Raw genomic sequence first — 25509 nt, 5'->3', positions numbered from 1 at the left:
CCATTTCGTTTTGTTTTGGGAAAAAACAGTGTCCACATTTGGGGCCAAGCGAAGTCACTTGTCATAACATTATTTATTGTAGCTATCATTAATATTCACATTTATTTTTATTTCTCGGCCTTTGGGTATATTTCCCAAAACACTGCGTTTAATAAATATAATGGCATACATTTTGAAAAAAAATATGTACGCAAGTTTTGTGCTTAGTCAGATCTTCTAAGACAAATTTTTCAATCTTCTGCATCAACCATCAACCGACTTAGCGAGAAAATAAAATGATTTTATACAGTATGGAAGTGTGATTTGCGTACATAATGAAAATGACATGATTCTTTCATTTCACTAAGGGTCCTTTTACTTAAAATATTGCTTTAAACATGAGCAATGTGACGAATTTCTACATTACTCACGGTAATACGCTTAGCAAAATAATATTAGCACACACCATTCGACATTTTTCTCCCTTACCATGAAGTGAAATGTTTTATGCCTTTACCAAATACACTCCTAATGATATAGAGAGAAATGATAACACCAAATACACAGAGATTAATCTTGATAGTAGATAGTTTGAGATTGAGATTTTTAAACTACAATGTGCTTCTCAGCGTCATTTCACATATGAGACTAGCATTATCTTAATGACTATTTTCATTGCAACCTTTACTGTTGTAGCGACAGGGTTTTTCTCATAGTTAAGTAATTATAATTGCGTCCAGTTGATGTTTGAAATGTATTCGTAAGTTACAATGGTTTATTTAATAACAAAGTTTCTTTATAAAATGAAGTGACTTGTGCAATAATATGCATGTATGGAATTTTTGGTTAATAAAGTAAAAAAATCCGTTTACAGCCTCCAAAATCGTGTCATAACATTGACATTTAATCTTGCTTAGATCAATGATCCTCTATTCCTGAGTTAAAACTTGTGAAACTTTATAAGATTTAGCAGTAGTCTTTTCGAATTTGACTAATCTCAATGTTATTTTGTAGTCTGCATGAGGTTCTTATTTATGTATTTTTATTTCTATAACAATTGTTTTTAGTCAGTGATGTATACTTAGTTATATAAATAGAATGTTCTACATAGACGTCATTAATGTGTTTTAATACTGTTTGTTGAAGGAGATCCTGACTCACTCTTCATCTTCGTTCGTTATTTAAATGTGTTTATGTAACAAAACTTACATGGATAAAAGATTGGTGTAACAGTAAGGTATGAATTATGATCACCATTTTTTAACTGATATTTATGTGGTCGCGTTGTTTATATTAAATCTCTCGTCTGTGTAAGGTATGCGACATGTAAAGAACTAAAGCAATCATATTTTGTCTACACGGTCGTCATATATGAAGTCTTATTGCTGAAACGAAGGTAATTTGTCGAAAGTAAAGCGAGATTCTGAAACTTTATTACTAACTTTACATAACAAATTTGCTACTGAAGCATCTTGATAATGTATGACCAAACATTCAAGAGAAATCATATCTAAGTTGATATACCAATTTTAACTATTGACAATAAGCTGGATGGTAAAGGACAGTAAAACCTGTTCAAAAGTATGGGGTGGCAGAATAACATGAGAATATTTTCTACATGTAGGACGCCGAATTTTTCTTTATAAACTGTAACTGACACTAGTGCCAGTCCCCAAGAATTGAAACAATATTATTGTTAATGTAAACTTACGAATGCGTAATATATTAGTACTTCTAACTCCTTATCGAAAATATACAAATCATTGAGATCTGGATATAAACGTGAACAATCAGTAATGATACTTTACTTATATTCTGTTGTTTTGTTGTTGTTTGTTCATTTCTTATCTATTTCTAAGTACATTTTCTGTATGTATCTCGTTGACATCCACTATCAATAATACCAAATGTTACTTGTGGGTGCCAGAACTTTTATGCTGCGGGAGTTATACAAACTATACTTGTCTATAGAGAAAATGGGAATACGTGAAAATTTATGTAGAGGGAGGGGCGACATGTCCAATTATGCATCACCTCCCTTCTTTGTCGACGCCACTTTTGACTAAACTCTGTTTGTCTTGAAAAAGGTTGATAATTGTATTGAACAAACCATTTATTTTGAAAGTAAGGAAATTAGTAAAATAAGCAAATGTTAAACACAGGAAGAATGTATTTACACAGAGGAAGAACGCAACCGAATCTATTCTTTGTGAAATGTTCATTCATGCAACACAGAGATTTTTCACAGTTTTACTTTTGATCATATTTGTTTAACAGTTTTAATGTTTAATTTTATTGCATCCTTTACTGTTGTATCTACAGTGTTTTTATTGATCATAAGTAATTATAATTGCGTGCAGTTGATGTTTAAAATGTATTCATGATTTACAAAGTTTTACTTAATAACAAAGATTTTTTATAATATGAATTGACTTATGCAAGAGCATACATGTATGGAATTTTTGCTTAATCAAGGGAAAATCAATTTACAGTTTGGAAATTGTGTCTTAATCATTGACATTCAAATCCTGTCTTAGATAAGTGATTCTCTATTCCTGAGTTAAAACTTGTACAACTTTATAACGTTTAACAGCAGTCCTTTGGAATTCGATATATCACAATTTTATTATATACTCTGTATGAGGTTCTTATTTATGTATTTTTCTTTTATAACAAATGTTTTTAGTCAGTGATGTATACTTAGTTATAGAATAATACTGTTTGTTGAAGGAGATCGTGACTCACTCTTCATCTTCGTTCGTTATTTAAAAGTGTTTATGTCACAAATCTCACATGGATAAAAACTTGATGTTTCAATAATATATGAATTATGATCACCATTTTTAAACTGATATGTATGTACGTTTTTTTAATTAAAATTCTCATCTTTTGTTAGGTACGTAACATTTAGGAACTAAAGCAAGCATAATTTTGTCCACACGATCGTCGTATGTGAAGCCTTATTTTTTAAAATAAGGTAATTTTACGTAAGTTAACCGAGATTTTGTATTTATATTTCTAACTTAACAAATTTGATACCAAAGCATTCCGTAGTATGAAGTATGACTATAAACAAATCAATGTTCATTTCCATTCCAAATGAAAATCGTTTGAATGATTCTATAAGTGACTTTTAAAACTATATTTAATACCACGACTGGAAAGTAGGTTTCATTTTTGTTTCAAATTATCCACTATAAAATTGCGGCTCTTACACGAAGAAAAGTTTTGATAATAAATAATTCTGAGTCAGTGATGCGCTTGACATTCACAGATGCCATGTCATACTGAGTAGTATAGAGACTACTGGTTCTGGCGCACTTCACCACTGGCAGGCTGCATACATAAATCTGAGCGCCCCAGCCCTAGTTCGTTTACACAGTACGAAGTAATGTGTATACATGGGTCCCGACAAAAAATCGCACCGGTTCTGGCGCACTTCGCAGTTTGAGAAGGAGTATATACAAATCTAAGCGCCCCAGCCCTAGTTCGCGTACTTGGTTCATACACATAGTAAGCACACAGTAAGCTCATAGGTCTTTTATATGAGGTGGTTAAGGGAAGCCAAGCGACTTCCACAACCATGTCGTAAGTGTGGCGTCCGAACACAAGCAGAAAGTATCCTTTGTAAAGCCTGCGGTACGAATAGGGTGCAGCATATGTTTGTTTATAAACAGAAACAAGCAAGAAAAAGGTTTGCTAGCGTACTCGCCGAATTAATTCGACATTTAGAATTGATTTCGACATTTAGAATTAATTTTGATTTAGAAAAATATCTCCCCTAATGCATACCAACGAGATTTGCGACACTCGAGATGGATACTGTTAATAAACTTCTGCAACTATATGACCAAAGTGTAATCAGCGGACACACGCTGAACACCTTTCTTAAGGCTCTTAAACCGTCCGCTGCCTCAACACCCACGCCAAGAAATGTCACTTCACCTATCCCCAAACCGCGAAAGCGCAGACTCGTCAAGTCTACCGATGATGAAATTGATGCATACATCAATGAGCTTCTGGCTGAAATGTCTTTGAGGCGCAGACCGCAACGCCCCACACGGGTTTTTCCCCCACAACCCACGGAAGTTAAGTGGAATGAAACGAAGGCTTTCAGCTATCATCTGAGAGGCTGAAAAATGCAGGTGCCGAAGGGACACCCCTCCAAACGCGACTTGATGGCTTTCCTCAAAAGCGCCCAGCCCTACATCGAACGAAAACTCGTTGAGGAGCTATTAGCTCTACGAGGAGTTAAGTTCCAGTTGGCTGTAGAGGTTGAGCTTCGGAACGATGAAGCAAATGGTACTGAAGTGCTTCAAGCACCAGTGTTCAGGACAAAGCAGATCACGATGCTACAGGCGCATGAGATTCCGCAAGCCCTACATGAAGTCTTCCAAACTATCCTAGAGAGATTGGGAATGTTCACTCGGGAAGGGTCTGGGTGGATAGTGGTTCGTGTGAAAACATTCTAGCTTGACACCGCTCACTACAAGCCTTTTCGCGGAGGATTCACGCTAGACATAAACTTTGTGTGCCATTGACTGTGTTGCATCCCCGGTTGTGTCATCTTGGTGTGACAGTTTTCGTCACCCCACCCACGCCAGGGGCTACAGACCCAAGCTGTGATCATAATAAGTCACTGCGGTGAATATCACTTTTAATTACAGCCTGTTGTTTGCGAGGGGATTGACTGAGGGAAAACCAGTATTTGAATAAAATGGTGTGTATGAAATAGCCGTCGCTGGTATGGAGTGCTTGGCATGTCAAACTGGCGCTATGAGCGTCATAAATCTAGCCGAGCATTTCAAAGCTATGAAATTCGTTTGCCGCCTGTGTAACGACAGCAGTGCTGTCAGCGGCAGGGATGGGGAATGGCTATGTAAGCATGTTGAGTCGCCTGGGCACCGGGAAAAGCTAGTTGAAAAGCAGATAAGATCTAGGGGGTGGTCTCACCGCTTCCTCCGGGCTGCTCCCGAGGAACTGCAACGGCAATTTGAGCTTGCGATGGAGCGAGTAGATGCCCACCTCCGATGTTGGACTGGGTCCTCGAGGGGAATCCTCTCGATGAGTACTAATTAATAGACCCCGACGGCCAGCCGCGCGGAAGCTGGGTGGGCCGGCCGTCTTTGGCTCCTGGGTTTGGCCTTTCCTATCCGTGCGATTTTTTTGTTCTTACTATATGCTTACTATGTGAACCACGTACGCGAACTAGGGCTGGGGCGCTTAGATTTGTGTATACTCCTTCTCAAAATGTGAAGTGTGCCAGAACTGGCAGTCTCTATACTACTATCTCAAGATGTCTTGCTTCTTCGGAATTTGTTTTAAACTAGTAAGATGTATAATAAAGTTCAAGACGCTTCTTTTGTTGCCGAACAGTTACGCCGGAATTTTAAAGCTACAAAAACCGTTTCGTTTTCTCTTGAAATTATTTCTAAGTTTCATTAACAATAGTTAGAATAAGGAAAATCAAAATATTTGACAAATGGTTTGGTTTTCTCTGGTGAATCTTTGGAGAAAGCAAAAGAATGATATTTTTTGAATTTCTTTAAATGAATTAATATCTCATATATATTTAAAAAAAAATGATTCTTTTGAAACCATGATCAATAGACACAAGAAATAACTATTTACGTTGTTTAAAACATTTACAGTTCAAATATCAAACATACATTAGATACATTTGTCGGAAAATCGTCGGTCGTAACAACCAGTGGCGTAGCTAGCGGTCCCGCTACTCCCGCCCAGCGAGTAGAAATTTCCCAAAAATAATAAATATTCTAATTGAAGATTAGATATACATTATTTCACAAACAATTTGTAATAATATGTTTTATTCGTTAATTTTCACGCTTTTATTCGGTGGCTCGTAATCGTAATTCCGAAAAATCTCAAGATTTGTTTTGTAACCTAGCATCTGCCTTTTCTCGAACATTTCAATGCACACTCTCGCGATTTTTTCACGTATTCCGCCTATCTTCAGAGGGCGGAACATACAATACAATTCTATATGAGAAGTTTTGACTTTTGGTTGGCTAAGGGACTAGGCGCATACTCAAATCTGCTGTTTTTATAGTCAAACTCCCGCTATTTTAAATTGGCGGAGGTTGTAATTATTCAACTTTTAATATACGAGTACAACGGTTAGTGATTATCAAATTACGAGATCGTTGTCGGTATTAAATTTCTATTGTCCTTGCTCTTAAAATGCTATTTTTTATTTGTGTATGACACAATGGTTTAAGTGCAATTGCGATTTGCTCAATTGATGTTGATATAGAAAATAGCTTATTAGCTAAACCGTTCTCTGCTCGATCGTCGGTCGAACAGAATGTTATCGTTCATGAACGGCCTACTCCTGATTTAACAATCCAAAATAAGGGACGAGAATTTCAGAAAGATTAAGAGGCGAAGGCAGGCTGTGTGGCAGTACAATCTTGCAGAAAATATTTTGTTGGCCATGTCTAATGTTTTCCCGAAAACATCGCCATCATGGACTAAGAATGGCTACAACGATATGCGAAGTATTACGTCTGATGCTAAGAAACATGAGAAAATCTAAATCACATTTGACTGCTTTTAAGACATGGAAAACGTATATATCTAGTGAACAAATTGATAGTCTTATGTCTCTCGCGAGAAGAAATGAGATTCAGCGTCACAATGAAGAGTTAAGAAGATTTACTGGAGTCTCCCTAAAATTTCAGAATGATCTTATCAGCTGTCTTGATTCAATTACTGAAGATGAAATCAGAGAGGAAATAAATGATTGCACATTTATGAGTATTCTCGTTGATGAAGCATCTGATGTGTCCACCAAAGAGCAGTTAAGTGTTATTGCTCGGTTTGACAAAGCAAGTGAAATTTGTGAGAGGCAATTAGGATTTGTGGATGTAAGAATGAAAAGGAATGCCACAACAGTATCACAAGTTGTCTAAGATAAACTTGGTGAGTGTTCTGATATAAAAGAAAAACTGGTTTTTGCAAGCATATGATGGTGCATCTGTCATGTTTGGCCATATCAATGGTGTTCAAGCATTGGTTTGACCAGAGTATTTTGCCCATTTTGTTCATTGTGCAGCTCATTAATTGAACCTGGTCCTATGTCAGTCAGCCTCATCAATTTCTCGTGTTAAAATCTTTTTCATTAATATAACTACATTCAACACATTGAAAAGCAATGCCCCAAAAAGAAAAGCTTTTCTCACATCAAAAAAGGTTTCATCCTGCCCCTGGTGAAACCATATGGTATTATCTCTTTAGATTAATCAATGTATTGCACAAAAACTCTGAAAAACTTTTAGATATTTTTAAGGGTACTTGAAAAACCAGCTGGATGGGACGATGACTCATTAAGTAAAATATGTGGTTTACTGCATTGTGTTGATAGCTTTCTCTTTTGTTTTCTAGTGTGTGTTTTTTTACAGGATTTTAGAACAGTTCACATTTTTGTATTCATTATTCCAAATAGGGAAACCATTTTAATTATGGCATAAGCAAGATTGACGATTTCAGGCAGTTTATTGTATCACTTCGCACAGATCAAGCTTTCACTGAGTTTTACCAAACTGCACTAGAAAAAGTAGGCCCACCAGCAACCAGAGCAGATAGTAGATACAATTACAAACAGCTTTATTTTGAGATTATTAATTCCATTAAAGGGATGTTAAGTGAACGATTTCAAGATATGAATCAGTTCGAGTTTTTAGATCTTGTAAATACTAAAGTATTCAACTGGAAGGGCATAGTTCCACGGGAGATAAGTACAGTCCTCTTTTCACATCCCAACTTTGGAAAGTCAACTTTCCTTCATTTACAACGACAAGGACTTTCACAAAGAGTGCAGTAATGAGGTGCTTAAATACATACACAAATTTAATCTTCAGTCGAGTTAACGTCAAGTGGTAAATTTGTTAAAATTGAATGGTGTCTTGGCAGTGGCAAGTGCTTCAGTAGAGAGATCGTTTTCTTGCTTGAAAAGGGTCAAAAGCTATTTTAGGAATAGAATGGGTCAAGGGCAGTTTAACTCTTTGTGTAGAATGTCTATTCACAAAGATATGATCGAACAAAAAGAGGATTCAGAGGTGTTGCATAATGAGGTGGTTGAAATTTTTTTAGAAAAACCCAAAAGGCTTGCCTTTCTTTATAAATGATGGGTCTAGTATGTGTTTTGGTATTTGTTTTCATAATGCATAGTACTTCGTTGAAAAAATCAAGCATAGCTTTAAAGAATAAAGCCATCCCTGTTTTCCATTCCTCATTCTAAACAAGTGTAATCTAACAAGAGAAATGCTAATAAAAATCTTTCTCTGTGCATTTTAGGAAGCGTCGTATACTATGTTATTTTTTGTGCTAATCCAAATTTCTTCTTTTTATTCAAGGACAGTGATGAGTTCGATTCATTATCTTTTAGGCGACAATTGTCTCCTGCGTAACGTTTCTCTGAGACACCTTTAGTACCTTTTTAACTAGTTGCAGTTTCGACTATTGCCACATTAAGAATGCAGCTAACAAAAATGGGTTTTTATAACTTATTGTACAACAAATAATTCGCCCTGCAAATCGTAAGAAATGCTGTTTCCAAGGCTTTGGATTTCAAAATTTTCCGGGGAGCATCGTGGGGGTCACACCTTCGGCGATAGAAGGTGGGCGGGAGTTAGTATTTTTCCTGACTACGCCACTAGTAACAACCACAAATACTCTTAAAATAATGCTGTGAAAAGATGATTGAAAAACGTCACAATCCTTAAATACAGTTCCAGGATATTTTTAGTAGTTTTTGCTAACTTTTAAATAAGTGAAAAAAGTGTGTAGGTTGAAGTGATTGAAGAAATATCATGTTTGTCATAACAAGATTATTTCAAAAAATAATTTCTTGATGACATCGTATTTATTTCAATTTTTTATGCGAAAGATATAAAAGAGGAGGACTATTTATAACATTTCTTGTAATATTGTTTTTTATTAATCCCTTTCTTGTTGTGTTAAATTTGCACATTGCCAATTGATGTTTTTGCAAAAACTCATTCTTAATTTTTAGTTTGAAAAATGGCTTCACCTCCTAAAAAATTAAAGATTGAGGCAAACGGATCTCGTTTAAGTAAACTCTTAATAAATAAAGGAACACAAGCTTTGAAAACAACATTGCAGTTTATTATAAATTTTCGCTCGTCAAACCTAATCGATGAACTTAATAAACCCTCAAATAAAAGTACATTGGAATCATTAAGAAAAAGAAGCGTCATTAACAAAGAGCAATGGGACCTTCTTTACCCATCAACTGGTTTGCCAAACCTTGAAAACTTTGATATTTCATTATTGACTGTCTTATTGCGTAACATATGTGGTCTAACAGCGCCACATGGTGGATGGGATAATCTTCCTTCCTCTTCAGATACTTCAATCTCAGCAAATATTGCAAGAATAAAGTTTTATCGAAACAAAGTGTATGGCCACATAAGTACAACTAGCATAGATGACAGTACGTATGAGTACTTGTGGGATGAAATTTCAAAAGCATTGGTTGGTTTGGGAATTCAACAAACTGAAATAGATGATTTAAAGAAAGCACCACTGAGTCCTGATGAAGTAAAATATATTGATATGTTAAAAAACTTTACGAATATAAATGAGGATGTCGAAAAGCTTGGAAAGTGTAATTTCAACGGTCTTATAAAAGATCTTAACAAGAAATACCTTGAAGGCACTAGACAATGGTTATTTGAAAAACTCGACACTTGGTTTAACGATAAAAGTGAAGATGCTTCTAATGTCATGATTTTGATTGCTGGTCCTGGCGTTGGTAAAAGTGTGTTTGCTGCTGAGGTGTGTCGACGATATTCTGAAAAGAAGAAACTTGCTGCTTCTCATTTCTGCAGATATAATATATCAGATTATAGAAATCCTCGAGTATTGATAGAATCATTGGCTAGTAGCATGTGTGATACAATATTAAATTTTAAAATTAAACTGAGTGAAGAATTAAAGAGAAAGAATTCCAAAGAATCGATCACCGATAAATTCCTTGTTTTCTTAAATAATCCATTGCATTCATTGGAAGATCATGAACCAATGCTTTTGGTTATTGATGCCTTAGATGAAAGTCAAGTTGATTGCAAAAGTGAATTGTTGGAATTGATTGCAGAAGAGTTTCACCGACTGCCTAAATGGATTAAAATCTTCATCACCAGTCGTCCAGAACTTCCTGTTCAAAAGGAGTTGAAAAGCATGAATCCTGTGGAAATTACAACTCATCCTTGTGATGTAAACAACAAAAAAGATCTGCACAAGTATTTGATACATCAGTTGAGTGATCGTGTGCAGAGAAATCCCTTCGTTCTATTTCCATTAGTTGAAAAATGTGAGGGATCATTTCTTTATGCGTATTACGCACAACTGAGCTTGAAAGAAGAAAATATTGAGCTTACTTACGAAACCATTCGACAATTGGTCCCTAGTGGGCTAAGCGGTGTTTACACAAAGCAATTCAAAAGAGTAAAAGAATTATTAACGAAGGAAAGTCCCAGAAATTCTGCTGTCTCAGAAACTACTTTTATGCAATTTCTTGAATTGTTGGCTGCCTGTCGGGAGTTTTTACCATTAACTTTACTGCTTAGCTATTTAGGTTTTTCTGGTGACATCAAGTTTGAAGTCCGCAGTAAGATCATTGAACTGTTATCTCAAATTTTGCCAGTTTACGATGATTGTTTAACCGTGTATCACAAATCTCTAATTGATTGGTTGAAATCAGATGGTTACGAACAGCATGAGTTTACAGTTAATCCAAAAAATGGTCATAAGTTCTTATGGCATGCTTGTGAGAAAGTGTTTAAACACATCAAGTCAATGAACATTTTTAAAAATCAGATGAACACCGCTATGATCAAATATGCTTTGAAGAATGGAATTTATCATATGTCAAAATGTGGCGAAAATGTTGACTTTAGCTGGGCAGTAGATGTCAAAGTGGTTTGTGCGAGGTTAATGAGTGTGGAAGACATTGAAACTTATACCAGTAGGTCTGAATTGTCTGAAATCATTAAGAAACTACAAACTTTCTTGATAAAAGATGTACTTGAGGAACAACTCTTTCAAATGACTTTTTTGTTTAAGGCAATGAGATCTGAGTTGACAACATATACAATTGACGAAAGCTTCTTTTATTTACAATTTAATGCAAACAGAATTGATGGCAATAACGAAAGAAGATTATTGGCAAGGGATTTATTGAAACAAGGAAAGTTTGTTTGGTTTGAGGATTTAGACTCAACATATTTAACAAACCATCATCATTTGACTGTCCCCTTGCTTGCTAACGTTACATCTCTTTGTGTGTCGTCCAATGAAGAACTTCTTGCTGTAGGATATGAAAACGGTCAAATATCTATATTTGAGCTTCCTGAATTCGAACAACGATGCACTCTAGGCATTGCACTGGATGATTCAAGGTTAGGTAACTTGAATGTAAACAGAATTGTGTCTCGGTATGACATCTATGACTCTCCATCATCAAAGGAATTTGTACGTGGAAACATATGTTGTTGCTCCTTTTCACCTACCGGAAATAGACTGGTAACTAGTGATAGATCTACTGAAGTAAAGTTGTGGGACGTTAACAATGGACGTTTGTTATTATGTTTACAGTCAGATGATGTCGTTAATCGTTGCTCTTTCTTAGATTCTGGTTTGTTCATTACAGCAGAACATGGAATTTTCACTGAAGATGTGTTCAATGAAGATGTGTTCACTGTTTGGAATTCATTAACTTTACAAAGAATTGATCGAGGCTGCGTTGTTGATTACGAAAAACTACAATGCACCGATAAATATTCAGAGTTTATTGATGCAGCTATTAAGGGGAGTTCGTATGTTTTTCAATTCCCAAAAGCAATCAACATTTTTTTTCTACCTTTACAATTGATGATAACACACCATTATCGTGATTGTATTTTTTATCATACAAAACAGAATGGAAAGCTTTCTGAAATCACTCAGTTGACAAAATACAACGATCAAGGAGAAATCGAGTTTTGTTTACCAGATGTTTGGTGTCAATGTGCTGATAGGCGTCTTAACAAAGTCCATCCCATCTCGTTTAAGGAATTTTACGTTGTGCCGTATTTTTCCAAGCTTAAAATTTTCAAAACTGATCATCTTTGGAGACCTTCGTTTATCTTTGAGAAATTTAAAATTAAATGTTGTTGTTTTTCACCGGATGGATCCTTTTTTGCTTCTTTCGCTGTTGGTGACCACGTCAACATTCATATTTGGAGCATTGAACGTTGCATTATTATTCAAACTGTACCAATGCAACTGAAGAATGCATTAGGATGTTGGTGGTCAGATGGTTTACTGTGGATATGGGATGGTTCTGATCATCTTATGAAGATTTTAACTTCATCTGAAAATTTTGTAGATTCTACTCAAGCAAAGCATGTTAACATTGGATTTGAACCTGAAGAAATCTTAACATTTGGTGATGTCTTAGTTTGTATTGACGAAGAAAAGTTTGTTCAAGTTGTTAGAATTACCAAGGGTGAGATACAATACAACAAAAGACTTCCTGTCCATAGCTCAAAAGTTAAAGCAGCAGCTGTGTCACCTGATAATTCTGTTATTTTAACTGTAAACAAAACAGAATACACATTATGGAAATGGGGAAATAACAACAATGAACTTTACTTGAAACCTTGGCATACTGCAGAATTACAAACCATAGCGTTTTTTTTTCACGAAGAGATAATTGAAACTGAACTAGAGCTCAACTGCCGTATAAGTAATAGTAACCAAGCGGTCATTGCATTCTATTTTGAAGATGACCTAATCATCGGGTTAGCTGGCATTTATGTAATTAATGTGCATAAAAACAATGACGTGATTACGACTTTGCATAGTATGCATGGATTTGTATGGTCTAGTGCAATCATACATAAATCATATTTCATTTGTGAATGTGATGGCACATTTTTTGCTGTAGATTTAAACAGTGGTAAAAGATGTGCTAAATTTTACTCATCAGATCCTGTATCGATTATAACTATGCATTACAACACAGGAACTTTAGCTTTAGTAACAAATGGTGGATGCGGAATTAAATTTTTAAAACTCAATGTACCTGAATGAATCCACTAATTCAACCTTTGTAGTTATATTAACCTATTGTATTTACTAACATTACATATCACTTAAAACGAACATAAAAAGTTCTTTATATCACAAAAGGACAGTTATTTATGTTATTTATGGTATCAACAACGAACTCAAAAATATTGCAAAAAAATTGTCCATATCCTTAGTTTTAGCCGTGGAAAAACTGTCTGTTTTTAATTATGTAAAAATATCACGGACAGAGAGAGAGCAATTAATTTTTTGTAATGTCAAGTAAAGATCTTTTTCATCCTATGATTCCCGTCAACTTTCAAATTTATATTTGGAGAAATTCAACACTGTAACATTGTCAAAGTTGTGATGAAATTGAGAATATCACACGAAGATGTTGATTGTCGTAAGGATGGTCGCTTGTTTTACATGTGAAAATTACCAAAAGTGAAAAACCTTTAATCTCTGAACGAACTTTATGTTGATGGTTTACTTTTTAATACAAATGTATGGTCAGATAATTTGGTTATTTTTATTATATATTAAACGTTCACTACATAGAAATGAAAGAATGTCGACAACTCATTCATTGTAAGTCATTTGACAATATGGTGTTGTTGTAGAGGAAGATTATTTTGTTCAAATTATAGAGTAACTTTCTTTGAAAATTTTTTCAAAAACTGTAAATAAAATTTACCTTAAGCATGTTAATATCGTGAAAACAAGTTTTGTATGATGTTTAAAATTCACATTTATAAAACACCATCATGATGTCATGTCATGTCATTGGGTTTTATGGTCATTTATTGAAAAATGTGAGAGATCATTTTTGTACGTTTATTATGTACATATGACCTTAAAGACAGAAAATGTTTTATACTGTCAACAATTCCCGTATGTAAAAACATCATCATGACGTTTTGGAGTTCACTGATACTTCCTTATAGTCACGTGATTAAATGGAATGGAACATAGAAAGATGGCGGAATTCCAGTGGAATAGTAATTCATAGGGATGCCTTAGTAAGGTTTTATTTTCATTCGTTTTGAACTTTTTAAATCGTTCAGTCATGCAGAAGAACGTGAAAACAAAGAACGTTTTCCTATCTGGTGCTTTACAAAGAATTCTACTCGATAAAGAAACAAAAAAGTTTCATCATTCACAACTAAAGGAAGCTTGCGAAACGGCTTTAGGTATAAATCCATAAGTAATGATTGTAGTTATTGCTGATGTTTTTGGATTCTATTTGCTCTATGTTTTTATGCATTGTCAACAAGTTTCTACATTTGCTATCAACAAAACATTAAGTGTAGTAATCTTTCATTCAAGATGTCGAAGAACGCTGTCGATAGTATCCCTAAAATTGCTCAATGTATGATTTGTACTTTTTTGTACGTGGCAAACAGTTATTTTTTAGTGTCAATGGATTGTTCATGTTCTTCTGCTTGAGTATATGTTCATGGAGAAATCTATGTCAACGTGTGCAATGAATATAATGTACTGCTGTGTTCAGGAATGTTGCTTCACAAAATGATCGCTTTATGATTTTGATCTATTCTAGAGGAAATAAACGCTGTTCAAGGAAATGAAAAATCTACAGGGTAAGCTTAATTATGTAAAGTTGTCTAATTTTCTTTCCAATTTTCCAATTTTAACATGACCAAAATAATTTACTAACTTTGAATCTTAATTAATTCACAGTTATATCCAGACTACGCATGCTCACAGATTTGCTAAGTTTTATTGTTCAAAAGTTAGATTTATAAATCAGAATGTTGGTTTGATTTATTTATGATAAAATCTTCAGGAATGTTTCTTCTGCAACTCTACCTCCACTACCTGGTCAGCAAACATTCATTACAGCAGATCAATATTTTCTTCCTTTTGAGTTCAGGATAATCAACAGTATTCATCCCCAAGCCTCACAACTTCACATGTGTCTTTTCACAACCATTTTGTATTTCTTCACAAGTCTAGGTCTTGTATTTTGCTTCTATAAATTGAAGTATTTCAATCATTCTTTGTTCTTAGAAACTCATTGCTTATGGTCATATTGCTGGTGATACACCAGACTCCATTGAACCAGAGAGGCGTTTAATTGACAGAATTATCGAGACTATTTGTACTTGCTTTACAGGTGTAAATACTGATGCAAACGTTCAAATACAAATTATAAAGGTATTTAGAAAAAGTAATGTCAAACTGTTAAAGTATTTAATGAGGGAAATGATATATCCTTAAGAAATATTGTATCATATTGTACATCAATAGAGATGTCAATGTTGATAACATTGTATCATATTGTACATCAATAGAAATGTCAATGTTGATAACATTGTATCATATTGTACATCAATAGAGATGTCAATGTTGATAATATTGCATCATATTGTACATCAATAGACATGTCAATGTTGATAATATTGCATCATATTGTACATCAATAGACTGAAAATGGAAATGAAGAAAAGGATGATAGTGATAATTTTAAATCAAAAGAAATCAGCAAAAAGGAGAAAACTGACATCAATCCTTTACCAAATGGTGAAATTCATCATGGCGACGATAAAATTGCAGATGTGAACGGTAAGGAAGCATTTCTACCTGTTTTTGGAAATTTGACCCTCCCCCTGAAATTTTTTGACAAGATAATCAACCCCCTTGTTCAAAAAACTGTCTACATATTTGTTTTGTTTTTAAAAACTGGCTTTACAGACAATATTGCTGACCAATCCATATTTTTCAATATTTTTCATGGCTTTCATATACAGATAGCGAAGTCTCCGTTCCTTCCACAGAGGTTAAAGATAAAGATGTTCTTGATACAGTTATCATGAATGAAGAATCAATGGTTGAAGAGAAGAGTGTAAAAGATGTTGTTGATGGTGTCAGTGATGCTGTGAACGATGACACAAAACAAGATTTCGTCGAAACAACAGTTGACACTATTGTCTCGGAGTCTGTTGGTAAAGAACAGCATTTAAATAACTCAGACGCGTTGAACAATGCTGCTGTAGATGACTTGCCTTCTAAGACTTCTGCAAATGGCAATACAAAAGACAATATAGGTGAAGAAAGTGAAGAATCATCGAAGATTGCCAAAGAAAAACATCTCGATGGAAGTTCAAATGTTAATGACGAGTCCGTTAACGGCGATTCCCCAAGTGTAACTCAGGTACAAGATGTTAGTGATTCATCTGAATCCAAAGTAATCCCACCAAATAGCATTGATGTTGATTCAGAAGCAAAGACAAATGACTCGACAACTAGCGAAGTTTCAGAGCCCAAGGAGGATGATGGGAATGAAACTGCACGAAATTCCGTCTCCGAGTCTCAGTCTGATATGCCCAGCGTCCTCAGGACTCTGAAGATGACTACCGCTAAGAATGTCGAAACGTCAGTCAACAACAACAAAAACAGCCCTTCTCAGGACTTTATTAACCTGGACGATCATCATTTACAAATATGTAACGATACTCCCGGGTTCAAACCATTTACTTTATTCACAATTCTCTCGTTTTAATTTTCTTCGTCGGTGAACAAGAGGTGAGGTGTGACCTTTCCCTTACTAATTATCAATATAACAACAATTAAATTTTTGATTTTATCTTCCTTTCATCCATTAATATCCATTCATATTAGCCATTAATGTCCATTTGTGTCCTTTATTGCAGACACACAGACGGTCGTTGATATATATTTAAATTACGACTGTGAATTGGCTTTGTCGAATATCTTTCAAAGATTGATCAATGATTTGTCTAAAGTTGCCGAAGGACGTCAAGGTATTGAATTAGGAGCGACACCAGTAAGTTGATGAATATGTTTCATAATGTTTACTTCTCTACATTCTCTTGTTCATATCTATGCCACTCGAAAAGAACTGGAACGTATTTTTTTAGTATGAAAAGGACTGGGACATAGTCTATCAACATGAAAAACTGGGGCATAGCAAATTTTGTGCTGAGAATGTTGATTATAATATATCTTTTTAACACGTTTTTATATGAATAGTATCAATGTCGTTTTATTTTTATATGATTTTTCCATGTTCAAGAACGCAGTATTCGTATCAAAGGTCTGGAATGTCTCGTTTCTATTCTTAATTGTATGGTAGAATGGAGCAGGGATCTTTACTTTAAACCTGATTCTTAGGTGGACGATAATATTGGTGAGTTTTAACATCTTTATGAAACTGAAGAAACTCGCATGTAGCAAATATAAACTTAACATTGTTATACATTTCGATAAGTTATCGCTTTATGATCCATTGTACCCCTCTTTTGATATCGGCTACACTGACGATTTTTCTCTCCATCAAGATTCCATCTTTCTATACTCTGTATCCCCTATTTATCGAAGGTACTCCATTATTTTCTTATACACACGTTAATGTTCTTAATCGTAAATAGATGTTCGACAATTGTAGTTAACCTCTCAGGATCTAAGTTATCCCTTAGTTATCTTTTTTACCCTTGATGGTCTCCCGGTGGATCAAGGCTATATCTTAATGTTTATAGTTACTCATTATTGACCCATGCTACCCTCAATGTTCTAGTCTATCTCTCAATAATCTATACTATCTTCCCGATAATCTAGGCTATCTGTTATTGATCTATGCTAACCTCTTATTGATCCACGCGATCCTTTATTGATCTCCAAATCATCATTGTTATTCTTCAATACTTCTGTTTAATCTCTTCCATATAAATTTCCTGACAGATCTGGTTGATGGTGCACCAACAATTTCTCGAAAAGGAAGCACCGAGGAGAATGAAAACGGAGGGGAACACGGTGATTTATAATCTCAAAAAACGGGGGGTAGTCAGTCGTCTCTCAGATGTACAAAAGGCATCGATAATGCTGAAGAAGTTGAGAGTCTTAAACAGAAGAAGGAGACGAAAGAAAAAGGAATTCAATTGTAAGTTTGGTCAACAAATTTTGTTCAATTTTACGATTTACTTTAAGATTTAACAAGAATCCATCCTTCCTTCAATCTGAAGGTCTCCTTGGGAAACAGCAACCAGTCGCAATTCTTCACACAGATGATACACTAGACAAGGTGATGATCATTTAAGTCCATTTATATCCCTTGCAATCCTTTTGTTTATTATACACTTACAAAATGATGGTCATTTTAGACCATCTATATCCCTTGCAATCCTTATGTTTCATTTCACATGATGTTGTCTTCTTTCACTAAAGTTTTCATTTTGTCACATTTGCACGCTATCTTTAAGGAATTTGTAGAAACATTAAATGTTGCTTTGGATTTTGACCCAGTGTTGCGTTTTATGGTTTTAGACTATGATTGGTGAGCTGATTGGTGATCCAGGACAGTAAGTATGTTTTTTCACATCTCCCTCGCGTGACAATCACGTGAAAATCACGTTAAGACGTTTGATTCTCATCTTAAGTATTTATTTCAACATAAATTGAGTCAAGAAAAGTTATTACGTTAATTTGCCATGAAGCCCATGGATGGTTTGCTCATGATACATGAAATAGTAAATCAGAAAATTTAATCGTAAAATCAAGAATGTTCAAAATATGTTTAAGGTTGCATTAAACTCCATGTAAAAGGACAAAAGCTGTTTGAAACTAAGCATTATCTTCAAATCTCTTGGTTATTTTGTCCATAAAAAACAAAACAATTTTTAAATGCTCAAAATTTCTCTATCCAGTGGATAATACTGACAGAATTCAGTAAGATTTGCTACTGTTCAAAATAAGCAAACAATAGTAGACTTAGATCTATTATTCGTCATATCTTCAACTGTTCTTCATATCTTCAACTGTTCTTCATATCCTCAAGTGTTCCTCGTGTCTTCCTATACTTCTTAGATATGAACGGAAGATAATGTACGCCTATATAGATGAGTTGGATTTCACTGGTACCAATCTTGTGCAAGCTCTGCGATTGTTCTTACATGACTTCCGGCTTCCCGGTGAAGCGCAAAAGATCCATCGACTCATGGAGAAGTTTGCGAGTAGGTTCTGTGAAACGAACCCAAAGTAAGGACATGATTTGTGTCTTGTTATCTGTTGTTTTACATCTCGCATTGCATGCTGGTTAGTGAAACTTACGAAATGACTTTTGTCTATGAACCATGTGTTAATTTTTTTTTTCATTTAACATCAACAATAATTTAGGACTAGTTTTTCACGATTTTTGGTTTTTTTAAGTATTTTCTCATCGAACTTTTATTATTCGAGTTTTGAGGGCTGCAATCTGCTGTTAGATAGATGTAAAGTGAGTTGTTTGAACTGGGAGTATTGTTACATGTTTGTGGATGTAGATCGTCTAGGTTTGTAGAGTCCTGAGAAGGACTGTTGTTGTTGATGTTGACTGACGTTTCTACAACCTTACTTATGTACAAACATGTCTAGATATAGCTAGGTTAGACTGTCTATGATAAACTTTTATTTTATATTTATCATTTATATTTTAGTGACGATGTGTTTGCTAGTGCAGACGCTGCCTAGGTTCTGGCTTATTCTATCATCATGTTGACTACTGATCTACATAGTTCACAGGTTACACAGACTTACTTCATTTGCAATGGTTTTCTATAAAAGTGACTTTATGTCCAAGATCACCTGACTCCATTGTGGTCACGCGATATTTTAATAGCGTTGACATGGAGCCTTCATTGCAATCACGTGAAAATTTAGCCTTTAGATGCGACATCGTAATCACGTGAAATTTTCTTTCAGGTTAAACGGAAGATAACGAAAGAGCAGTACATTCAAATGAATCGTGGTATAAATGACAGTAAAGATCTTCCATCTGAATATCTTGAAGCAATTTATGATGATATTGCACAGAATGAAATCAAGATGAAACATACACCAAAAGTGAACAGTAGATACGATGCTACATGTATGTATTGGAACATTAATACGAGAATCAAGGCTTAACTGAAAAATTGTACAGATGCTAGGTAAAGGTCTTGACTGCGAAGTGTAGAGTCCTAGCTCTGAGATGAAGGTGAAGGTCTTGAGATGGAGGTGTTGGTCTTGAGATGGGTGTAGGAAAGGGGCTTATAATGGATATTGTGATGTTCGGTGTTGGTCTTAAGAGAGCTCCAATGCATTTTCATGAAAGTAAAGAGATTTTTTATTGTGCTTCCACTTTACAGATTTACAAAGTGAGAAACATCGTCGTATGTTGTATTCTATGGAAATGGAGCAGATGGCGGAAAACGCCAAAACACAAATGGAAGACGTGAGTCATATTCAGACGGATTTTGTCACGGCGACACAGATTGGTCACGTGAAGACAATGTTCAAGGTACGGGGGGTGGAGTCTGGAGGGTAATGTTTGTGGTGTATGTAAGGATTGATTAACGAAGCGTTAATTGTGATGTCAACTTATACGGACAGTGCCAAGTACGGGGGCGTAGATTTCAAAACATGATGACATTTATCTTAATCTTGTTAAAGAAAAGACTTAGATTTTATGTAATAAATGTTTGCTATGACTGAGAGTAAATCTGTTTGATAATTTAATATTTTAACTGACCAGCAAATGATTTGACTGGACTTTATATTAAGATAATCTACTACATAAGCTAAATCTGCTTCTTACACCCGGCCCCAGTCCCCATTGTTGACCATTTTGTTTTGTGTGTTTAAGGTTGCAGGGAGTCCCTTTCTTGCCGCGTTCAGCGTCAATCTACAAGATAACGACGATCCTTATGTTGCTTCATTTTGTCTTGATGGAATCCGCTGTGCAATACGATTATCTTGCATATTCAGCATGCCTGTAAGTTGATAAACACACAACATTCTGTTTATTTAAATATATTTGGGTATGAAATAACGACATTAATGTCTCTGCATACCTTTTCATCTCCTGGTGACCTTTTCCCGGACATAAATATATATTCAAAAATATGTTGAATGTTGTATTGTTGAAATTTATAAATATATTTACGTAGTTACATACACGTCATGTTCTTTGCATGTTATATGTTCAAGGTTTAGATGATATTCATATGTATACAATAAAAACCGATGTTTGTTTACATTTGAATAAATTGTCTGTTTTTGTACATATATGGATATATCAGGATGCATGTGAATGTGAAATAATTTTTTCTTAAAAGTTTTTCAATGATTACAGTTAGTTATAATGATGTTATGGAATATGAATGGAGATTCTTTACCATTAAGTTCATTTTTCGATACTCCTAATAACTCTTTTCACATTGTAGTTGGAAAGAGATGCTTTCGTACAAGCGCTATCCAGGTTCACTTTACTTACTGCGACCGGTGGCACGCATATTCATGAAATGAAAACGAAGAACATAGAGACGATCAAGACACTTCTTACCATCGCTCAAACGGATGGTAATTACATCGGGAAGTCTTGGCTCGAGGTAGAGAGAATCATCTTGCTATATATTATGGTTGGTGTCTACGACTGAAAATATGATCGATTGTTTTTTCATCAAAGAAAAAGTCTAGGTCTTGTCTGTAGTGGAAACTTCACGATATTGCTACAGTCTTTAACTTTCATTTTTCCAAGTGCTTTGTTGACCGTATTCCATACCCTTCATCAGAGAATCGTATCAAAATGTACATCTGTAATAAATATGCATAAGAAAATGAAGTTTTTCTCAAGATATTTTTATTTGAAGATATTTTCTACGTATGTATTTAACGTTTATGTTCGGTTTGTTGGACACTCGTTTTCGTTGCTCAAATGCTCGTTCCGCTCGGCGCATCGTTTGGCGTTTCCCTAAAGTCATTGTTTTCATTCTAGATACTGAAATGCATTTCCCAACTTGAATTGGCTCAACTTATCGGTACTGGTGTGAAAACGCGATACCTTCACACGGCGTCCAGCGGTGTTACTAATTCACTCACAGCATTCACCGCAAACAACAAGACATCTTATGATATAACCTCAGGTTGCTTCTAACATTGTTGTAACTCTCATAGAAAATTGTCAAATACTAACGTTAGGTGCTTTTCTTTGCTTGTATTTCTATGAAGGTTGGATGCCTAATGCCGCTGACTTGTAAAAAGCGGCTGGCTCACAGGAAGCCATTGGGGAGACCGCTGCACAAAGTGTTGTCGTTGCAGTTGACAGGTAAAGTTTATTTTAATGATAGCTGTGTGAATTGTGTTTTGTGACCTATCTCCCACCCCAGGGGCGAAGCTAGAACGTTACTGCTGGGGGAGGGGTGAATATTCATATATATGGTCATATATTCCGATGTGGCCAACTAATTTCTTTTCAAATTAAAATAGCTTTCAAACCAAATCAATCAAGCAAAACTAAATACATGAATATTCACCCCTCCCATTCAGCGTTCTGGCTTCACTCCTGCCCCCCTCCCAGGAATCTTTAAAATTGTCTTTAAGCTAGAGTGGGCTTGTAACAGCAAGAAACGTCGATGGTTGATTCTCTATGTAGACATGTTCATTGTCCATGTTAGCAGAGTCCTGAGAAGGACTGTTATTGTTATTCTTGACTGACGTTTTGACATCCTTAGCTGTAGTCATCTTCAGGCTCAAGTGAACCAGAGAACCTTGAACATAAACATGAAAATAAAATTTTGAAGAACTCGTGCACTGTCCATACGTTATGTTCTCTCAGCAGAATATCTTCATCTCAATTTCTGTATTGTGTTTTATTACGTTTAGAGTTTTCACGGGATCAGTGAAACTGGATGGTGATGCTATCGGTAGGTTTGCATGTATACATTAAACTGCGTCTTACATAAGATTTTTATACATCTAACTTGACCATAATTCACTGACCATTCTTTATCCCAAGTACCCAAATCTCCAATACCCAAAATCTCAAGTACCCAAATCCCCTATTCCCAAACACCAATCCCCAGTATCCAAATCTCAAGTATCCAAATCCCAAGTTCTCAAATCCCAAGTATCGTTATCTCCAGTATCCAAACCTCAAAATGCTTTCGTTTTTCTCCTAAGTCGATTTCGTGGAAGGTTTACGTCAAGTCTCGGAAGTTCAGCTTTCCAATCCTACAATGATACGTATGTTTAGTTTGCAGGAGATCGTAGGGATTGCTTATTACAATTGGGTCGTCTTCGGCTGCAATGGTCACGAATATGGGCTGTGTTGAGAGATCATTTTAACAAGGTTAGCGATGATTAACGACTAAGATTGTATCTTGATATTATGGATAATAACATCATGTTGTTATGATGTACTCAGGTATAGTAACAACATAATCGTTGTCTTCAATGTTCTATGAACTAAACTATCAGATCAGCTGTGAACTATGATGATTTTTTAAAACACAGTTCTAGTTTCTTTCATATCTCAAGTATAAAAACAAGATAATCAATGCCTTCATCTCCAATGTTCTACCAACTATAGTACTTTTCCATCTTAGATAATTTATGTGCCATTTTAGTGTGGTTGTAACCCTAATGAAGAAGCTGCGCTCTTCTGTGTCGACTCTTTGCGACAATTATCCATGAAATTCTTGGAGAAAGGCCAATTGCCAAATTTCCAATTTTAAAGGGATTTTCTCCGACCCTTTGAATACATAATGAAGAAAAACAGGTAAGTTTATGCAGGAGTCAATTTTGTCAGAAAATGTAAATTTTCTTGCAGCTTGAAAATCTTTCTCTCAATAAACAAAATTTGTGGCAGACTTTGCAGATTCTTTTCCAAGTTATAATTTTACGACGAATTTTACAAAGGAAGTATTTCAATCAATCGCTCTGTTTTGTCTGTTATAATTGGAAGGATTTGATTAAAATTCTTTCTTCGATATCTTTATGAACTTGGCAACAAGTACTGCAATTTTCAGTCTACGATTTGCTTGAATCAACAACTGGATTTTTCACATTTTAGTTCTTCCACAATTCGTGATATGTTCGTACGATGTGTCACACAAATGGTGCATTCGCAAGCCGCAAACATCAAATCTGGTTGGAAAAATGTTTTCTCCTTTTTTCATTTGGCTGCGTCCGATCATGATGAAGGAATCGTGGAACTCGCTTTTCAAACAACAGGTTTGTAGTTTAAGGAAGGAGATTTTTCTTCTAATCTTACCGCCGACCTGTCTGTTGTTCTCTTGGGTAGGTTCTTGTTTCGGTGCAAATTTTAAAATTTTGAAATAAAAATGGTTGCATATGTTTGAAGAAATGATGATGAATCCGTTTCCAATCTTGGACTATTTAGACATCTGTAAAATATTATTAAATTAAATTCAAATCGAATTTGAATATCGTTTAAGTAAAGGTGTTTGTCAGATGTGACAGAGAGCTTCGTTTATTTTGCAGCAAGAATTTTATGTGTTTGCTCTTTTCCATGGTAATTCAGCCATATTTGTATACGTTTTCAAGGTAAATTTTTATTTACCGTGAAGTCGATGAATGTTCGCCTCATGATGCATGAATGAAAATTAAACGAGAGTTAATGGAGAAATGAAATAAATGTATGAAATATTTTTTCGTTGATGCAAATTACAAGTCAAAAGGCAGAGCTTTTTAAACTTTTCTAGCCCTGTCTCCCTACTGTTTCAACGGCACTTGTAAATCAAAGCTTTGACAGATTCATTTATCCCACAAGATTATCAGTGTATAAATTTCACATCCCCCTATTTTCTCTTTCAGCCACGATTTTTGAGAAATATTTCTCCGCGACCATCGACTCTTTCCAAGATGCCGTTAAGTGTCTCTCGGAATTCGCATGCAACGCAACTTTCTCGGACACGAGTATGGAGGCAATAAGATGGATACGAAATTGCGCCAAATTTGTTTCCGAAATTCCTGTGGTACGACGATTGCAAATCTACTTTCTTTTCACCTTTGAAATGATTTAAAATTTTGCAAAATCACATCAAAGCTAACCACTTTCGATCAAATCAAATCCAAATCATCTATTTTAATCGCTTTTTCATGTAGCATTTTCCAATGGCGTCTGTTTTCTTTTCTTTTCTAAACAGATGTTTAAAGACTACGCAGTAGAGGATGCTGGGATATCAGAGCAGGACAGAATCTGGGTGAAAGGCTGGTTTCTAGTCGTTTTTGAGCTTTCGTGTATCATCAATCGATGTAAACTAGATGTCAGAACAAGGTATGGTGGAAATATTGAGTTGTATGTACTGTATAGATTAGTATGTATTGTATAATTTGAATGTGAGCTATTTTCCATCCATCAACTAGAGGCCTAACCGTGATGTTTGAAATCATGAAAACATACGGGAACACGTTTCTTCAACATTGGTGGCGTGATGTGTTTAAAGTCGTGTTTCGAATTTTCGACAAAATGAAACTACCAGACAGACAGATAGATTGGCAGGAGGTTAGAAAACTGTCATTATTGTGCTCTTATTATATGGCAAGCGTCACTTCCGGCTAAATAGCGCGCTTTGATTGGTGCAGAAACGTTTTTGCCGGCCCATTATTCTCCCGTAGTCGACCACAGTGCAAAACACG

General features: G+C 35.2%; 2 protein-coding genes and 1 pseudogene across 9 annotated transcripts in view; all 3 read left to right on the top strand.

Annotated features, from left to right (window-relative positions):
- LOC124451199 (brefeldin A-inhibited guanine nucleotide-exchange protein 1-like) overlaps nucleotides 1-25509 on the top strand; it is a 93237-nt gene that overhangs the window by 1252 nt on the left and 66476 nt on the right. Inside the window, exons 1-4 of one of the 8 annotated variants that reach the window (XR_006950356.1) lie at nucleotides 1251-1375; nucleotides 14636-14675; nucleotides 15106-15252; nucleotides 15522-15588. Coding sequence is in view for 1 of the 8 variants with exons in the window: in XM_047001834.1 (XP_046857790.1) it covers nucleotides 14144-14267; nucleotides 14636-14675; nucleotides 15106-15172 (231 nt within the window). In the remaining 7 variants the exon portion in view is untranslated. Of the gene's footprint in view, nucleotides 1-1139; nucleotides 1376-2875; nucleotides 3026-14061; nucleotides 14268-14635; nucleotides 14676-15105; nucleotides 15253-15521; nucleotides 15589-25509 lie in introns of those variants that run through there. The other 7 variants (XR_006950361.1, XR_006950358.1, XM_047001834.1 and 4 more) reach the window with 7 other exon arrangements.
- LOC124451954 lies at nucleotides 9025-13196 on the top strand. The gene is made up of 3 exons (XM_047002554.1): nucleotides 9025-9643; nucleotides 10121-11659; nucleotides 12995-13196. Exons 1-3 carry the CDS (start codon nucleotides 9025-9027, stop codon nucleotides 13096-13098), a joined length of 2262 nt encoding a protein of 753 aa, XP_046858510.1. The 3' UTR covers nucleotides 13099-13196.
- LOC124451102 overlaps nucleotides 18379-25509 on the top strand; it is a 54728-nt pseudogene continuing 47597 nt past the window's right edge.

This window comes from Xenia sp. Carnegie-2017, unplaced genomic scaffold (genome assembly GCF_021976095.1).
Source record: "Xenia sp. Carnegie-2017 unplaced genomic scaffold, XeniaSp_v1 HiC_scaffold_24, whole genome shotgun sequence".
Classification (NCBI taxonomy): domain Eukaryota; kingdom Metazoa; phylum Cnidaria; class Anthozoa; order Malacalcyonacea; family Xeniidae; genus Xenia; species Xenia sp. Carnegie-2017.
The sequence above is the reverse complement of the archived record's forward strand: the minus strand, read 5'-3'. Positions and strand labels throughout refer to the sequence as shown.

What these genes read in the sequence shown, in the direction of transcription:
- LOC124451954 (XM_047002554.1), top strand. Translation starts at nt 9,025, where the DNA reads ATGGCTTCACCTCCTAAAAAATTAAAGATTGAGGCAAACGGATCTCGT. An exon ending in TGGAAAGTGTAATTTCAACG is followed by an intron (nt 9,644 to 10,120) that starts GTCTTATAAAAG and finishes AATTGATTGCAG; the next exon opens with AAGAGTTTCACCGACTGCCT. An exon ending in TTGCTCTTTCTTAGATTCTG is followed by an intron (nt 11,660 to 12,994) that starts GTTTGTTCATTA and finishes TTTACTCATCAG; the next exon opens with ATCCTGTATCGATTATAACT.